The sequence below is a fragment of the Leishmania donovani genome, chromosome 35, assembly GCF_000227135.1.
Source record: "Leishmania donovani BPK282A1 complete genome, chromosome 35".
Taxonomy (NCBI): Eukaryota; Euglenozoa; class Kinetoplastea; order Trypanosomatida; family Trypanosomatidae; genus Leishmania; species Leishmania donovani.
Window position 1 is genome coordinate 98,919 of NC_018262.1, and position 14,405 is coordinate 113,323.

Here is a 14,405-nt window from a genome sequence, read left to right on the forward strand (position 1 = left end):
ATAGAGAGGGGCTCACGCCGATACGTTGGTTTTCCTTTTCATCTTTCCTTTTCACGCATACATCGACTACGCTAAAGGCCAGCACAGGCCTGCCCCGCCCACCGCCCCCTCCCTCCCCTGCTCTCTCTCTCGCCGCCTCCTCCTCCTCGACGCGTCAACACACCTCCTGATCACTCACCCACATCCGCAACAGTCTACACCACGGCAGCGTCGCACCGGCTGCATTCTCCTCCGCGCCTACACACTCCGTCGCACGCACACGTTTCCACTCCAATTCATCTGCCACCACTCGCGCTCTACGACGTGATTTGCTGATTCGTTTTACTAAATTTGCTTTTTGTTTGTGTGTGTGTGTGTCGGCGGCCTCTCTTGCATACCAGGTGCCGCCCGACCTATTAATCGACCTTTCCACCTATAGATACACACAGATACAGCAGTGACTCGTGCCAACGCATCTCGCCGCACCGAGTCGTTTTGCTGGCGGTACTGTGCTCCGGCGCGTTTTAGTCTCTTTTCGTTACCGTGCTGTTACGCGCTGTAGACAACAACAAACACACACACACACACACGTACACACCAGTGAGGTGGGGCTGCTGTTGCTGCTGCTCACGTGTAGCCCAGTGAAGCCAAGCCATGCTCGCCTTTACCATTACGTCGACAGAGCAGGAGCGGACAGTGAAGCGGCTGAAGGTCGACAGCCCTTCAGCGTCTCTCGAATGCGAGGATGACGGTGAGAACAGCTGCAGCAGCGTGCCGCATATCGCAGAGGCCAATCCTGCGTTAGAGAGCGCGCAGCGTACTCCAGCCCTGTCCAAGCACGCTGACACTCCTGCAACGGAGGCGGTGAATGGCGTCTCTCCCGAGGTCTCACCAGCGAACTCGTCGAGGAGCCGCCACAGCAGCGATGACGATGATGACGGCAAGGATGAAAAGGACCTGAGTGACGACCACCTCTCTTCCCCGGTGGCACGGCAGTTTAACGGCGACACGTGGCGCGTGACACGTACACCAACGGGGTCTGCCGTGAAGGCCACGACCGCCATAACCGGCGCTGCAGCTGTTCCGCCGCCCCCCATCACGACAAACGGCGCCATCACCACACTGCGCAGTCTTGGCCAACTGCAGACGCTCGTGAGCAGCACAAACACAACGTCCGCGAAGGATAAGGTGCACCCGAGCCTGCGGCTCAAGCCGGGCGAGACGGTAATGCTGCTGTTGCACTTCGACGAGGCGTCCCTGCGCTCGCTCATTAACGGCGCGACGACGGAGCTGTCGCAGATGCGCGTCTTCACGCTTAACCTGGCGAAGCTGCCGCCGCATGACTACGAGGCGGCCCCCGAAAAGCGCTTGAGCGCCGGTGGGTGTACCAGCAGCCCCGATGCGAGCGACTGTGCGCGGCTTGGGGGCAGCACCGCGACGCCGGACGCTGATGTGACCCAAGTCACGGTCCAAGACACTGAGGACGAGGACGAGGAGGAGCTAGTGCCGGCGGTGCATCCAGTGGCGGGGTCGACAGCGGCCGCAGCGGGGACCAGCACCATTGCGGAGAAGGAGTGCCTTCCTCGTGCGTCGGTCTCCACGGGTGGCGCCCTCGCGCTCGACGAGGCCGCTACCGTCTCGTCGCTCTCTGGCGACCTCCACCACGCTAGCGACGTCATCAGCGATAAGCTGCACCAGATGTTGGCAGTGGACACCATACTGAACCCCCACGCTTCCCAACAGCAGCGTGGCCACGGGAGCGGCGACGGCGGTGCTGCCGCCACTGGCAAGAAGGAGCCGTTGCTTTTCCCCGCCATGATCGTCTGGCGCGCTGCCGGCGCCCCACGCGAGGAGTACCCACCGGCCCCGCCACAGACTTACTCCTCCCAGCCTCCATCCACCCCCGCAGAGCTCTTTTCCGACCGCCTTTCTGCCCAGGGCGGGCCGCTGGTGGTGAAGGAGGCAACCGGGGTAGACCAGGTGCACTCCTTGACGCTGTTCCGCCCCGTATTCACGATGGAACATCTTTTCCGCACCCTTGTCCGCACTGTCGCGCCGTCTTTTGCTGCCAGAGGTACTGGCGAGAAGTCCCGCACGGTGCTGTACCTCGGCGCATCGTGGTGCCCGCCCTGCATGCGCTTCGTGCGCGAGATGCCGCAACTCATGCGAGAGGATCTGCCGTCGAGTGTCGTGTGCACCCTGAAGGCGGACATGGACTTGGCCAAGCCCATCTATGACTACTTCAAGGTGGAGATAATCCCTACCTTTGTTGTCCTGGACAACGAGGTGCTCATGAAGTGCTACGAGACCGTGCGGCGTCAGCAAAGCAGCGCTGCCGGTTGCAGTGGCGGCGGCGGCGCCTCGCAGTCCGACTACGCCCGCGCCATACAGGAGGCCTTCTCTAAGGCAGAGCTGGGCCGCTTACAGAACTCCAACAGGCAGCTCGTGAGCACCTTTATCTCGAAGCACAGCCAAGCTCTGAGCTTCGATGAGGACTTCTGAAGGACGGCATCAGTGACAGGTACCATTGCTGCTTCTGCTGCTCGGCACACGGCCACTACCGTGCTTGACCGCTCCTGCTTATTCCGTCTCTTTCCCACATCGCTTCCTGACCCGTGCATGCTGACACTTGCCCAGCTCACGCGATTCATGAGTGTTGCTCTCTTTTTCTTTTTCCAGGTCTCATCCACGCACACACACACACACACACAGACACGGAGGCGTGCCATCTGCTGGACGCGGTGGGACGCTCGACACTTCACACATCGTAATCACGGTGCTTGAATCAGCGATCGAGGAAACGCACAAGCACACGCACACACACACACACACACATACACACTGAAACGTCCGATTATGTGACACCCTTCTTTCTAAATGTGCATGCGCGTGTGTACTAGGATTACATCATCATTTTTTCTTTGTATTTTCCGTTCTCGGTCACTGCAGACATAACGGCACCCTTGTGGATGCTTGTCCGCTGGGACAGCCGCTGGCACCCCGTTCCTCATCCCTACAATCATGCCCCCCCCACCCACCTGCCCTCCACCATTGCCACCCGAACCGCTCCTCTTTCCAGGCTTTCTTCATGTGCTTGATTTTATGCTTCCGGGTGAAGCGCGCGTGCACGGACCCACCACACACAAGCACATACACATATATGTATATGTATGTCTGTGTACAGCGTAGATGACCCTCTTGCCGAAACACATTTGTATATCTTCTCATTCCGTTTGCTTCTGGTCTATTTTGGGTTGCCTGTTGTGCTTGTATTTCGGTTTGGTGGCGGCGGTGGCCGTTGTTTCGCATCATGATGTCACTCTTCCTTTCTCCTCCTTCGTATTTGTTGCCCCCCCCCCCGGCGGGGGGCGCCTGCGTCTCACCGGGCTCTTGCGGCAATGGACCCCGCGTTTTTGTTTCCTGTTTTCTGCTTTGTGGTTTGCTCTGCTCAGCTTGAGCAGTCGTAAGTGCGGAGGTAGATAGCGGAGAAGGGGGTTTTATAGTGGTGATGGCAAGCCGAAGGAAGAAGAAGGGGGGATGCAGGCGTGCAGTGTGTGCACGTGCGCATTGGGGTAGATCACCCAACTCGTCATTTAGACTGCGTTAGGCCTCGGGCTCTGTCTGTTTCTTCCTCTCTCGCTCGCCTTTGGTGTGCCCGACACACTCTTAACCGTGCGTGTGCATACGCTTGCGTGACTGCTCTGCTGCGGCTGCAGCAGGCAAGGTGAAGAGGCTAAAGGGGCAGTGGGAGAGAGACTCAGCACTTCGACCCCCCCCCCCCAAACACACACAGGAGGATCAAGGGTGTGGAGATGGGAAAGATGAGTGTGGCTATAGTTTTTCTCGTTCAACGTGTCCACTCTCTTCCACAGAGCATGATTCAAACTCCACACAGCCCTGCCTGCCAAAGGCCCCATCGCCTGGTGCAAGGCAGCCTTAGACACCCGCGCGTCGCCGCAATGCGCCGACTCGGTCATCTGAGCAGGACCTCTGCCTGGAACTCCACACACTGACCCACTCGGCAGGGGCCGCCTCATAGCTGCTCCCACTGCACTGGCTGCCACGTAGTGCATCCATCTGGTGGTGACGCAGGCTCTCCACCAGGAGGCAGTGAGAGGGCCGGGTGAGGGACATTCGAATTGCCTTGACGTTTTGCCTATCATATGGATGATGCAGACGCGCTCACAGTCGAAGGTCGCTCCACAATGCAACGCCATACAGGACCTGACCGCCGGCATCCGTAGCGATACATCGCTCCAACATCCCTCTATGTCGTAGGCACCTGACCCTGCGACCGCGAGCAGTGGGCTCGGCATTTAGCGGGGGTTAAGGGGCTGCTGGGATGACCCGCACAGAGTGCTTGTGTGTGTGTGAATGGTGCACTGGACGCTGAGAGATATCACGCACGTATGTGTCTCCCGCCATCAGGGGCTGGAATTCGTCAACAGAAGCAAAAAGCGATTGGAGGCATTTTGTACATAGATGCCACTGATGTGTTTGGTTGAGCGTGGCGTGGCCGTGTGGGTAGTGCAGCTGCGCTCGTGCATGCTTTTTGTGTGTGGGGGATCTGCTCACTCTTCGTCTTCCTTTGCTTTGTTTTGCCAAGTTTCACGTCGGTCGTGGTGTGTATGTTATTCGATGTGTGCACGTGTGCCTGCGTGTGTCTTCCTCGGTGTGTTTTCAGTTGTTTTAATTGCATTACTGACGGTTGCAGTTGGTGACGCCGGCGTGGGCAATAAGATCAAAAGAGGACAACAAGAGAAGGAATCATACAACTGCAAGTGGAAGCAGTGGAAACGATGAACTATACTGCAGAAGGTGGTGGCGCGCCTGCGCGTGTGTGGATACCCATCTCCGTGTACCGCCAACAAAACTGTGTGATGGTTTGCGTTGTGCCTGCGTCGTGGTCACCAGCTTGCAGCTTTCGTGCATCACCTCAACAAGAAACCTGTCGCCGTGCCCCATCTTCTCGATTCCTTCCATCTTCAATACTCCTCCTTTCCACCTCTCCGCGCCACACTCACTGTCGGGTGCCCGCACCCCCCCCCCAAACGCTGCTACATCCCTTGCATGATTGTGTTCGTTACCGCTCTCCCACCTTCACCAACACACCCACCGTTGCACGAAACACCGACACCATCACGAACAGCAGCAACACGATAACACTGCAACGCATTTCAGCAATTGTCTGGGCTCCTCTCCGTTTCGCTGCAAAAACAAAGTCCGAGAAGAGAAGACTCAAACAGCCGGCCGCTCTTTTCTTTTTTATTTTCCGCGTGTCTTCTGCGTTTCCACCCTTCTCTCTCGTTGACCGACACTCTCGTTTCTTTTCCCCGCTTCAACACATACATTGAAAAAAAAAAAAGGAAACAACACACACAGAAAAAGAGGGAAGGAAAGAGACAAGCAGACCTGCCGGCATAAGCACAACGCGCGCGCCCATTGCACGCTGGTCTGCTGCTGTACATACCCTCCCCCACTTGCCTACTGCTGCAGACTGTCGTTTCTACTGCTACGTATTGACTGCGTACCTCGGTACCCCGTGACAAGCTTCTCTTCTCCGTCTCCTTCTTTCGGACGAGCTCCTATTTTCCGCGTCTCGGGCTGAACGCATCTGACCCTCGTTTCCTTGTCGAACAGCGAGTCGCACTCACTCGCGCGGACAGGCACGAGAACGACGTGGAAGTGAGGCACACGCGTACTGTTCGTTCCCCCCTCCCTTTCGTTTCAGCGGCGGCCTCCTTTCTCTTCGTCTCCGCGTAGCTGCAGCAATTACTCTCACTCCTTCTGTTGTCTTTACGTCTCTTCTTTCGTTTTACTTCTGTTTTCTCCTCCACGTGTGATTGCCAGAGTGAGCGGGCGTGCACAACGAACCAATTTGGTTGTCCGTCGCGTGCCATTGTTTGAGGTACTGTGGTTGTTGCGTGTGCGCGCGTCGGCGCCTTTTTTCGCGTGAATTCGTTGCTTCTGTTTTTCACCCTTTCGCCTTCATCACCCCTCCCCCTCCCACTCCCACTCCTCCAGTTTGCATACCTTCTCCGCTCTCTTGATCTCGGTCTCGCCCCATCTTCCCGCGCTTCTTTTCTGCCGCCTTGCCTTGCTCAGCACTCCATTCTCGGTTGCTGACTCTCCGAGATGCCGTTTGGCCCCTCCGTGCGCAGCGACCTGGAGTGCACTGCGGTGCCGACTGCCGCTGAAGTTGGCGTGAACAGCGCAGGAGTTGTTGGTGGCGTCTCGACCTCGGCGGCTTCATCGCCGTCGGCGGTACCAACTGGCAATAGCGGCCGGTCGTGTGGCTCTCCACATCAACCGCCGCGCGCGACGGTGCAGCGAACGGGCAGCAGTGAAGACGGCCGCGATGGGGCAACCTCCGCACCGCGTGGATACAGCGCCGGCGCCTCCGCGACGCCAACTGCCGCTGACGCACCGCCCAAATCACCCACGCCGCAGCCGAGCAGCCTGCCCTGCGGTCGTGCGCCTGTGTCGCGCGGCGCCTCGGATGTAAAGGCGTCAGCCGTGGCGTTCCCAGTCCTCACTCGCGCCACCGCAGCACGCGCCTCCTCGACCCCGCACGAGATTGGTGCCTCAGCCACCACCAGCGCATCGTCTTCCAGCAGCGCCGTGGCACTGCCGCCGCTGCAGCCGCGACGAGCCAGCAGCTCCGCCGCGGAGTCCTCCAGAGGTGTAGGCGGATCCTCCAACAAACCGAGTAGCAGGTGGGCAAGCCCGGATAGGCCGAGCAGCACATCATCGCCTACAGGTACACGCGCTGCAGTCGCGCCGCTACCTTCGCTCTCTGTTAGCGCAGCAGGCCAGCACCCCGCTATTGGAGCTGATGCGGCCACCGTTTCTGATACCACTGGCTCGCCCCGCGTGGATGCGCGGAGTTTGAGCAGCGTGTCACCGTCCAATGGGCAACGTGAGTCATACTTTCGTGAGAACAACATCCCCTCCTTATTCAATGAGATGAGCGAGGCCCTCCTCGACGCCCAGCCGGAGGACCCGGTGTCGTTCATGAAGGAGTGGCTGCAGAGACGACGAGAGGCCATTGCGCAGTAGACAACAGAGAACTGGCTTGGGAAGTGAGGAAGGAGAGGAGGGACTGCGCGCGTGTCTCTGTAGAGTTGCAGCATCCCATGTGTGCTGTGAAGTGTTTTGACTGTACAAGACCATCGCATCACAGACCCCCACTCCACTCTCGCATGCCTCGCGTCTGCCACTCGTGTGTTTATCGCTCTCCGTGCTACCCCACAAGTCTCGCCTGCGTCAGGGCACACGGCAGCACACACCGTGGCGTTATAATGCTGTGTAACCTGCTCCCTTCTGTTTCTTGCTTTGTGTGTGGGTGTGCGAGTGCACCTCTTGGGCCACACAGCCGCTTGCTCTTGGCAGGCATCGGTGCGCGCCCACCCCCTCCCGAACGTTGTGCGCTTCTCTTCTCCGATGTCTTCCCACTTTGTTCGCGTGCCTACTGCCCGCCGCGTTGATGTCGTCCCCCCTCCTCTGCCAGCCTGGCCGGAGCCGCTCGTGCAAACCGAATCCGAAGCAGGGGAAGGCTTCTAGCAGAGGAAAAGGTGATGTCGCGGAGGTACGTGACGACTGTGAACACAAGCAGCGAGGATCGCACACGCGCAGTTCCAAAAGCACACACGAATCCCGGCAGGTACGCATAGAGGCCGTCATCGCAGAATCGAATCCGCACATACACACACACACATCAAGCGAATGAACAGCTCGCACGTCGGGGAAGGAATGCGGCGCCGCATGCGACACGCGCCTCCTCTTTCTTTGTCTCTTTCTTTCTTCCTCTCCTGTGCTTTTTAGTTGCTTGCCCCCTCGCTTCATTCCATCCCTTCTGCTAGCCATTCCCCTCTATTCTAGTTTTGTTGTTTATTGCTGTCTGTTGCGAGTGATTGCATCCTACTCTTAGCTTACTCCACCCCTTTTCCAGTTCTCTCCCTCGCCGACCTTCCGACTCCTGCCCCCTCCCTCCCCCCCCCATACACAAGCATACGTGCGGTCACACAGGGGCACAGTGGCTCCTGCGCGGGTGTGCACAACGTTTTCTCTCTTCACACTCTTCTATGTATGTGCATATGCATCTCTCTCTGTGTGTGCTTCACAAATTTGTTTCTTCAGTTTCGTGTTGGTCAGGCGGCGCTGTTTCACCGCCCCCTTCTATCTCCTTATTTTCCTCAGCGGCGCGGAATGTCCTTCTCGAGCTGCCCTCTGTTTTCACGTGTGCGTTGCAAGTGGGGGAGCTTGGTCTTGGCACCCCTGTGCTCATCGTCTACGCAATGTGTGGAAGAAAAGCACAAAAAAGAGGGACGATCATGGCAAGGGAAGCGCGAGGAGGATGCAGCATGTACAGACGATGTTTATAGTGTGCGGGTCCGCTAATTTTATTTTTCGGCGCATTGCTTCTTCTCTTCCCAGGCGAGCGCACACAGTCGAGCTGTAAGCGAGCCGCAGCTGTGGGAGAGCCCCGGACGCAAACGCTTTCGAGCGTGTGCGTGTGCCGGTGTGGAGAAGTGCGGCCGGCGGCTCATTGTTGCACCCTCATGCCGCCCCGCCGCACGCCTCTCTCATCCCTTTCACAGGCACACACACACACACACACACAAACACACACTCACGCAAAGACATCTATAGATATGCGCTGGCTGGTACCGAATAGGCGGGTGAGATCGTCGTTGAAGTTCAGTTGATTTGTTTGTATCTTTGGTTGTTAAGACTACAGAAGGAGTGGGGTGGGGTGAGGGGAGGAGGCGCACAGAAAAGGCTGGAAAAAGGAGGCGTGAGGGGTCGTGTCGCCTTTTCTCGCTCTCTCCACCCTCTTTTCATGCTGGGCTTGTTGCTGTTGTTTGTTCTTGCATGATGTCAACGTTGTGCTCCCGTGCAGATGCATTTGCTGTGGTGTGCCGCGCCTCTTTTTTTTTACCCTCTCTTTTTCCTTTTGAGAGCTCTTCCGCGTCTGCGTACCGGGGGTCTCGGTGCTTGAGTGTGCCTCTCGCACACGTTGTGCACTGCAGAGGAGCAGAACGAAACGAAAACAACATGATCAACAGGGGAAAGACAACGCACCCCCATTTCCTTCTCTCCTCCTGTTTCCTTCCTTTTTCGAAGGGTGTCTCGAGCTCTGCCCTTGACGTGCCTCTCTTGGCTTTCGTTCGTTCTTCGCTTTTCGCTCTTCCTCTCTCGCCGTGATGATGCCGGCCACCTCAGTGCGTCGTATCAGGCCCCGGTATACAGTCTTTGTGGGGAGGCCAACATCCGGCAGCCTGGCCACGGGTACGGCGGCGGTCTCTTGGTGTCGGCGGGCTGGACTGGGCAGCCGCTGTGCCGAATCGGCGTGCGGTCACGCACACGCTTGTACCAACCCTCTATGCATCTTGCCCACAATTCAAATAGTGACGCATCCGCCTCTTGCCAATGGCGTACGGGGTTCAGGTGTGGGTGGAGTGTGCCCCCTGCTGCCGCTGACTCGTCGCAACCTCTCACGTGTCGCGGCACATGCGGGCAAGGCATCCAGACATGCCCACGGTAATGCCGACGGAAGTAGAAGATGCAGACCGAGAGCCCCCTCCCCCGCAGTCAACAGCGCCGTTCTGAGGCAGGCCCCACGGTCGCAAAAATGCGAGCATTGTGCGCACGCGCTGTCAATCATAGCTGGCGCGGTGCATCGCATCCGAACAAGGCATCTGAAGGTCAGGGGAGCGCGAGTGATAGTGGAGAAAAGCGCGAAGATGCTCACGCTGATCAGTCCCACAGCTCATGTGTGCGGAGCATGCGGCATCTCCTGCATCCGACCGGGTCGGCTGAGGAAGCACAGATGCCGAAAGCATGACGAGAGCACCCCCGAGTCGTGCCACTGAGCCCTAAAAACTTCAATGTGGAGAGTCTCCACACCGTATGACGGCATGCCGCGGCTGGACGCGAGTGAGGGCGAAGCACGGCACGCAGGCAGGATGTGCAGGGCCTCAGAGGGCCCTTGACCTGCGGTCGGCCGACTTCCTCCTTGAGTTCATGCGGCATGCCCCTAGACCACCCCTTACTTCCCGCACGGCAGGTACCCACCGTTTCCGCCCTCGAGCAGGACCCTGGTTGAGACCCGGTTGCATGAAGGCATGCAGTGCACCCGAGTGCCCGTCTGGCGCCGACCGCCGAGCACGTATGCTCAGAAGGGATGAGGAAGGGCGAGAGAAGCCCGTTAGCCGCAGCGCACGATTCGACGGCAGGACAGTTTGTCCTAGACGACCAGGACGTTAGCCGTTGGGCAGCAGCGGTCAGATGAGCTATGGCTGTGTGTATGCATATACCTCGGGTGGCTTGTTCATGGCTGGATGACGGAGGTGGAAGAAAAAAACGTAAAACAAAAGGAACATAGATCTTCACTGTGGCGTACACGCATCGTGACCCCTTTTTTACCTTCTCCGCCTTCGGTCTGTATATCTACCCGTGTACGCTTGCGCGTCTGCGTAGCTTTTCAATTTTTTTTTTTTTGTTGTGTGTGTGCATGTGCGCTGCGTTTGGCTTTGAATGTTTTGGTATTTTCTGTCTGCACGCGCCTTTCTTCTCCTCACGTTCCTTGTTCTCCCTCTTTCGCAGTCCGTAGTGGCGTGCTCGCCTCCGCCTCCGCCTCCGCCTCCGCCGCCTCCTACGCCCCTGTGACGTCTCCCAAGTTGTTCACGTGTAAGTGCGTGCTCTTGCGCGCCTTTGTTCAGCGTTCATTTCTGGTCGTCTTCTGTTTCTGTGGCTCCCTCCTCCTCTTCTCCTCCGGCTTCGCTTCGTCCGCTTTTCCTTTTTCTTGTTTTTTTTTGTTTGTTGCCTAATGCTCCTCCTACGCACGCACAAGCGCCTTCACGCATAGTCTTTGTGCACACCCGTCTTCTCGTCGTGCACACCTGCGTGTCTTGTCGTTCTCGCGTGCTTGCGCTGTTGATGTTTTTGTGGCTGTATTTTTTTTTTGTGTGCATTTCCTCATGCTATAGCTGGCTTCAGTGTCTGTCTGTCTGTGCGTTCTTCGGCTGTCTTCACTCCTTTTGCCCAGTTGCTGCCTCGCTTGGTCCACCTCGTACCTTTTCCTCTCTTTCCCGCCCTCCCTCTGCTGCAGGCGTAGCGCTGATGCCCGTGTAATCATGCGTGTGCGTGTGTATTGAAGTGTCTAACTGTGCAATAATGCACTCGCTCGGGGCTTCCAAGCCCTCCGCTTCCCCCCGGACTTTGATCACCTCCTCCTCGTTTGCGAGACTCTGCACGGCATTTTCCCTCTGTCTGCCTGCTTTTTTTTGGCGCACTGTACCGCCCCGCCCGCCCTTTTTGGGCGCAAGCGCCGTTGGATCGCTTCGCAAGGCTTCGATTTAGGAGAGCAGCCCATGCCAACGATGCGACACGCACACGCACACACAAGCACACCAGCACCTTTTTTCTTTGTTTACAGAGTAGGGGGTGCTACGTGGACGAGCCCACCTCAGGTACGCGCGCGTCGCATGCGCTCTTGCTGGCGCATGCAATGCCCTACCTCCCTCTCTCCCCATCACAGAATGAAAGAGAGGCTTTCGCGTGTCGGTGCCGCTGTCAACCCTCATCTGTGGCCCTTCCTTCCCCTCCCTGTGTATGTAAGTGGTACGCACACAATGTCCACGCGGCGCTTGCCTCCGCATCTCTGCTTCGCTTTTTTCCGGCTCCTAGCACTGCTCGCTGTCCTCGCCCTCCTCGCATCTCTCTCCGTATTTTTCTTCGAAAAGAAGCGCATTCACGTGTGCCCAGTCAGCGCTCCGACGTGACTTGCGCAGTGGAGCGATCCTCTTACCAGGTACACGCACGCACAGGCACGCCCGCATTTCTCTAGGCTCACCACACAGCGGCATTTTGCTTGACGGCGCGTGCCCAGTGTGTGCCTCCCTCCGTGTACGTTAGCTCCATGTCCTACAGTTTCTCTACTGTCAACGGCTTGCTGCCGCTGGGTACCCAGCGTGCATACGTTCCACGAGCTTCGCGACCGCATCTTGCCTGGTCCGCGGTGCCTTCGTCTCGAGTTATAGGAAGCCAATGCCGACTAAGAGGCGACGGAACAGCCGCGCGCGAGCAGACCCGTGGCACAGAGTGCACGGGGGCAGAGGGAGGCGAAGCCGCGTTCACGTCAGCCTCCTCTACTGAGCTTGGCTTGGCGGGGTTGCTCACGACGGACGCGGCATCTGGCACGCGTCTCACCCTCTACTCCGATCCCGATTCACCACAGCTGCCGTTGTGCAGTGCGCCCATTCCGTCGCAGCGGCGCGTGGTGGCACTGTGGATTCCACCAACGAGCACCAGTGCCGAGAAGGACGGTGACAGCAACGTATGTGCCATGGCACCGCTCTTCGTCAGTGACGACACGGGAGGTGTTTTCGCCTACCAATGGAGCGGCTCAGACGGCTTGCGTGAGCCAGCAGAAAAGCGTCGCCGTACCGACGTGGACACGGGGCGCGCGCTCAGTGAAGACAAGGACGGCGTGTGGACCCCTGTGGCGCGGGCGCACTCCACATTATCCTCGGATGTAGCGCGAATGCAATCCCGCAGGTCCGCCATGTCAAGCCTCTTCGCCGTTACCCGTGGCGCGCCGGGCTGGGCCGGGCTAACGGCACTGCATGCCTCGCTGCCGTGCAGCGCGGCGTTGCAGCTGGTGTCGGCGCGAGAGTTCTACCATGACGTGCGCCTCATTGACCCCACGCGACAGGCCGTCGTGCGCACCTACAGCACTACGCACGCCCCCACTGGTGTGTTCTGCCCCTCTGTGCAGGCCGCCCCCCACTGCACTCTTATCGCCGAGGGTTGTCTGGCAACACTGTATGATGTGCGATGCCCGAGTGCCGTCGTGTCGCTCGGCGAGGTGCACGAGTCGCAGGCGGAGTGGCGAGCCGCCAAGGACGCCGCGGCCGCGGGGACTCATAAGCAGGATGGCAGTGACGTCGAGGGCGGCGAGCAGGGGAACGGCAAGAGTCCCGAAGGCGTCAGCGCTGCTGCCGCACTGGCCCCCATACCACCTCTCATTCCTGGCCGCCTTACCAGCACCGTTGGCCAAGTGCGTGACATCTGCGGCACCGTGAACCCGTTTGAAGTGGCGTGCGCGGTGGATCGTGCGCTCTGCGTGTACGACCTGCGCAAGTTCAACCGCCTCTTCACCTCTTCGAGCGTTCTGAAGTACGTCATTGGGAGCGTAGCTTCCGTGGCGGGCGGCCGTGGCGTTGTGTGTGCCGGCATCGACGCCGAGGTGCGGCTCATCCCACTGCACGAGAAGTCCGACACGTTGTCCAAGGAGATGCTGTCGCTGGCTGCGCGTGTCGTCACGCAGGCCCAGCAAAAGAAGAAGCAGCGCAGTGACACCCGCAAGCCTGAAATGCAGGACAGCAAGGCCGCCGGCGGAGCGGACGCCAACGCCGTGGGCCCAGGCGGAACGTTTCGCACGCGCCTCAGCACCTCTGTCAGCTGTACGACGACGTGGCAGGGCGCGTGGGTGACCGCATGCAACGGGGGCGGCGCAGTCGCAGTGGGCGTGTCGGTGGATGGTGAGGTGTTCCTGGCTCAGTGACGCATTTTGAGAGACGCCGTGGGCTGGAGAAACGAACTCGACTTTCTCCCTCGACGTTTTCTTCCGAGTCGAGCTTATCTAGCGTGTGGCATCACCAGCAGCGGCGGCTGGCCGTACCACCTGTAGACCGCCGCAGTGAGAGAAAGCATGGGCTGCCTTGCCTTTCCCTCCAACGTTCGTTTGCTGTTTACATTCGCAAGTGCCCTTCGCAGACGTCAGCAGGGCGCGCCCATCAATCGTGGGTGTGCATCTGTGTGTCTCTTCTCCCGTTCTCTCGCTCACATAAAGCAAGCTATATATATGTGTGTGTGCGTGTGCATGCGTGAGCCTCAATCGCAGGCACAGTCACGACAACAGACCGCTGTTGCGTTGATGCACTGACAAAACACGCATGTCCGTGTCCACGCACGTTCCCTCGTCGACCCCGCCCCCCTCCCCCTCTTTCCCGCTCAGTAACATCGCTCTTTCACCACGATGAACATGGTACGGCAAATTGCCGCACGCCACCGTCTTTCTCTCAGTGGCTCTAGACTAGTGCGAAACACGTAGTTGCAGCGGCGCCTTATTTGCTTTGGATGTCCTGCGCGCGTGTTTACCGAGTTGAGGGCACAGGGCAGTTTAGAGAGAGGGATGCACCTTCATTTGCCTACACTCGCGTGCCGCCTTGTGACTGCAACTCCTGCTGGCATGTCGGTATCCATGCTGCTCGCATACGTGCGTCTGCTGCTTGCCCCTCGTTCTTGCCCTCCTCTCTTCACTCACGCCCCCCCCCCTCTCCTCGCCCTCCCCTTGATTTTACTCCTTTCGCACATCTTGACGGTGCACCCGGCGCAGGTCGGTCTCGTTCAACCACAGT

At 58.7% G+C, this 14,405-nt stretch overlaps 2 protein-coding genes across 2 annotated transcripts; both read left to right on the top strand.

Annotated features, from left to right (window-relative positions):
- Window positions 1-633: 633 nt before the first annotated feature.
- On the top strand, window positions 634-2,481 carry LDBPK_350380 (hypothetical protein, conserved; the record flags this gene model as incomplete). The annotated part of the gene is made up of 1 exon (XM_003864583.1): window positions 634-2,481. One exon carries the CDS (start codon window positions 634-636, stop codon window positions 2,479-2,481), a length of 1,848 nt encoding a protein of 615 aa, XP_003864631.1.
- A 9,421-nt stretch (window positions 2,482-11,902) lies between these two features.
- Window positions 11,903-13,549, top strand: LDBPK_350390 (hypothetical protein, conserved; the record flags this gene model as incomplete). The annotated part of the gene is made up of 1 exon (XM_003864584.1): window positions 11,903-13,549. The coding sequence occupies one exon, from the start codon at window positions 11,903-11,905 to the stop codon at window positions 13,547-13,549; it is 1,647 nt and encodes a 548-aa protein (XP_003864632.1).
- Between the last annotated feature and the right edge of the window lie 856 nt (window positions 13,550-14,405).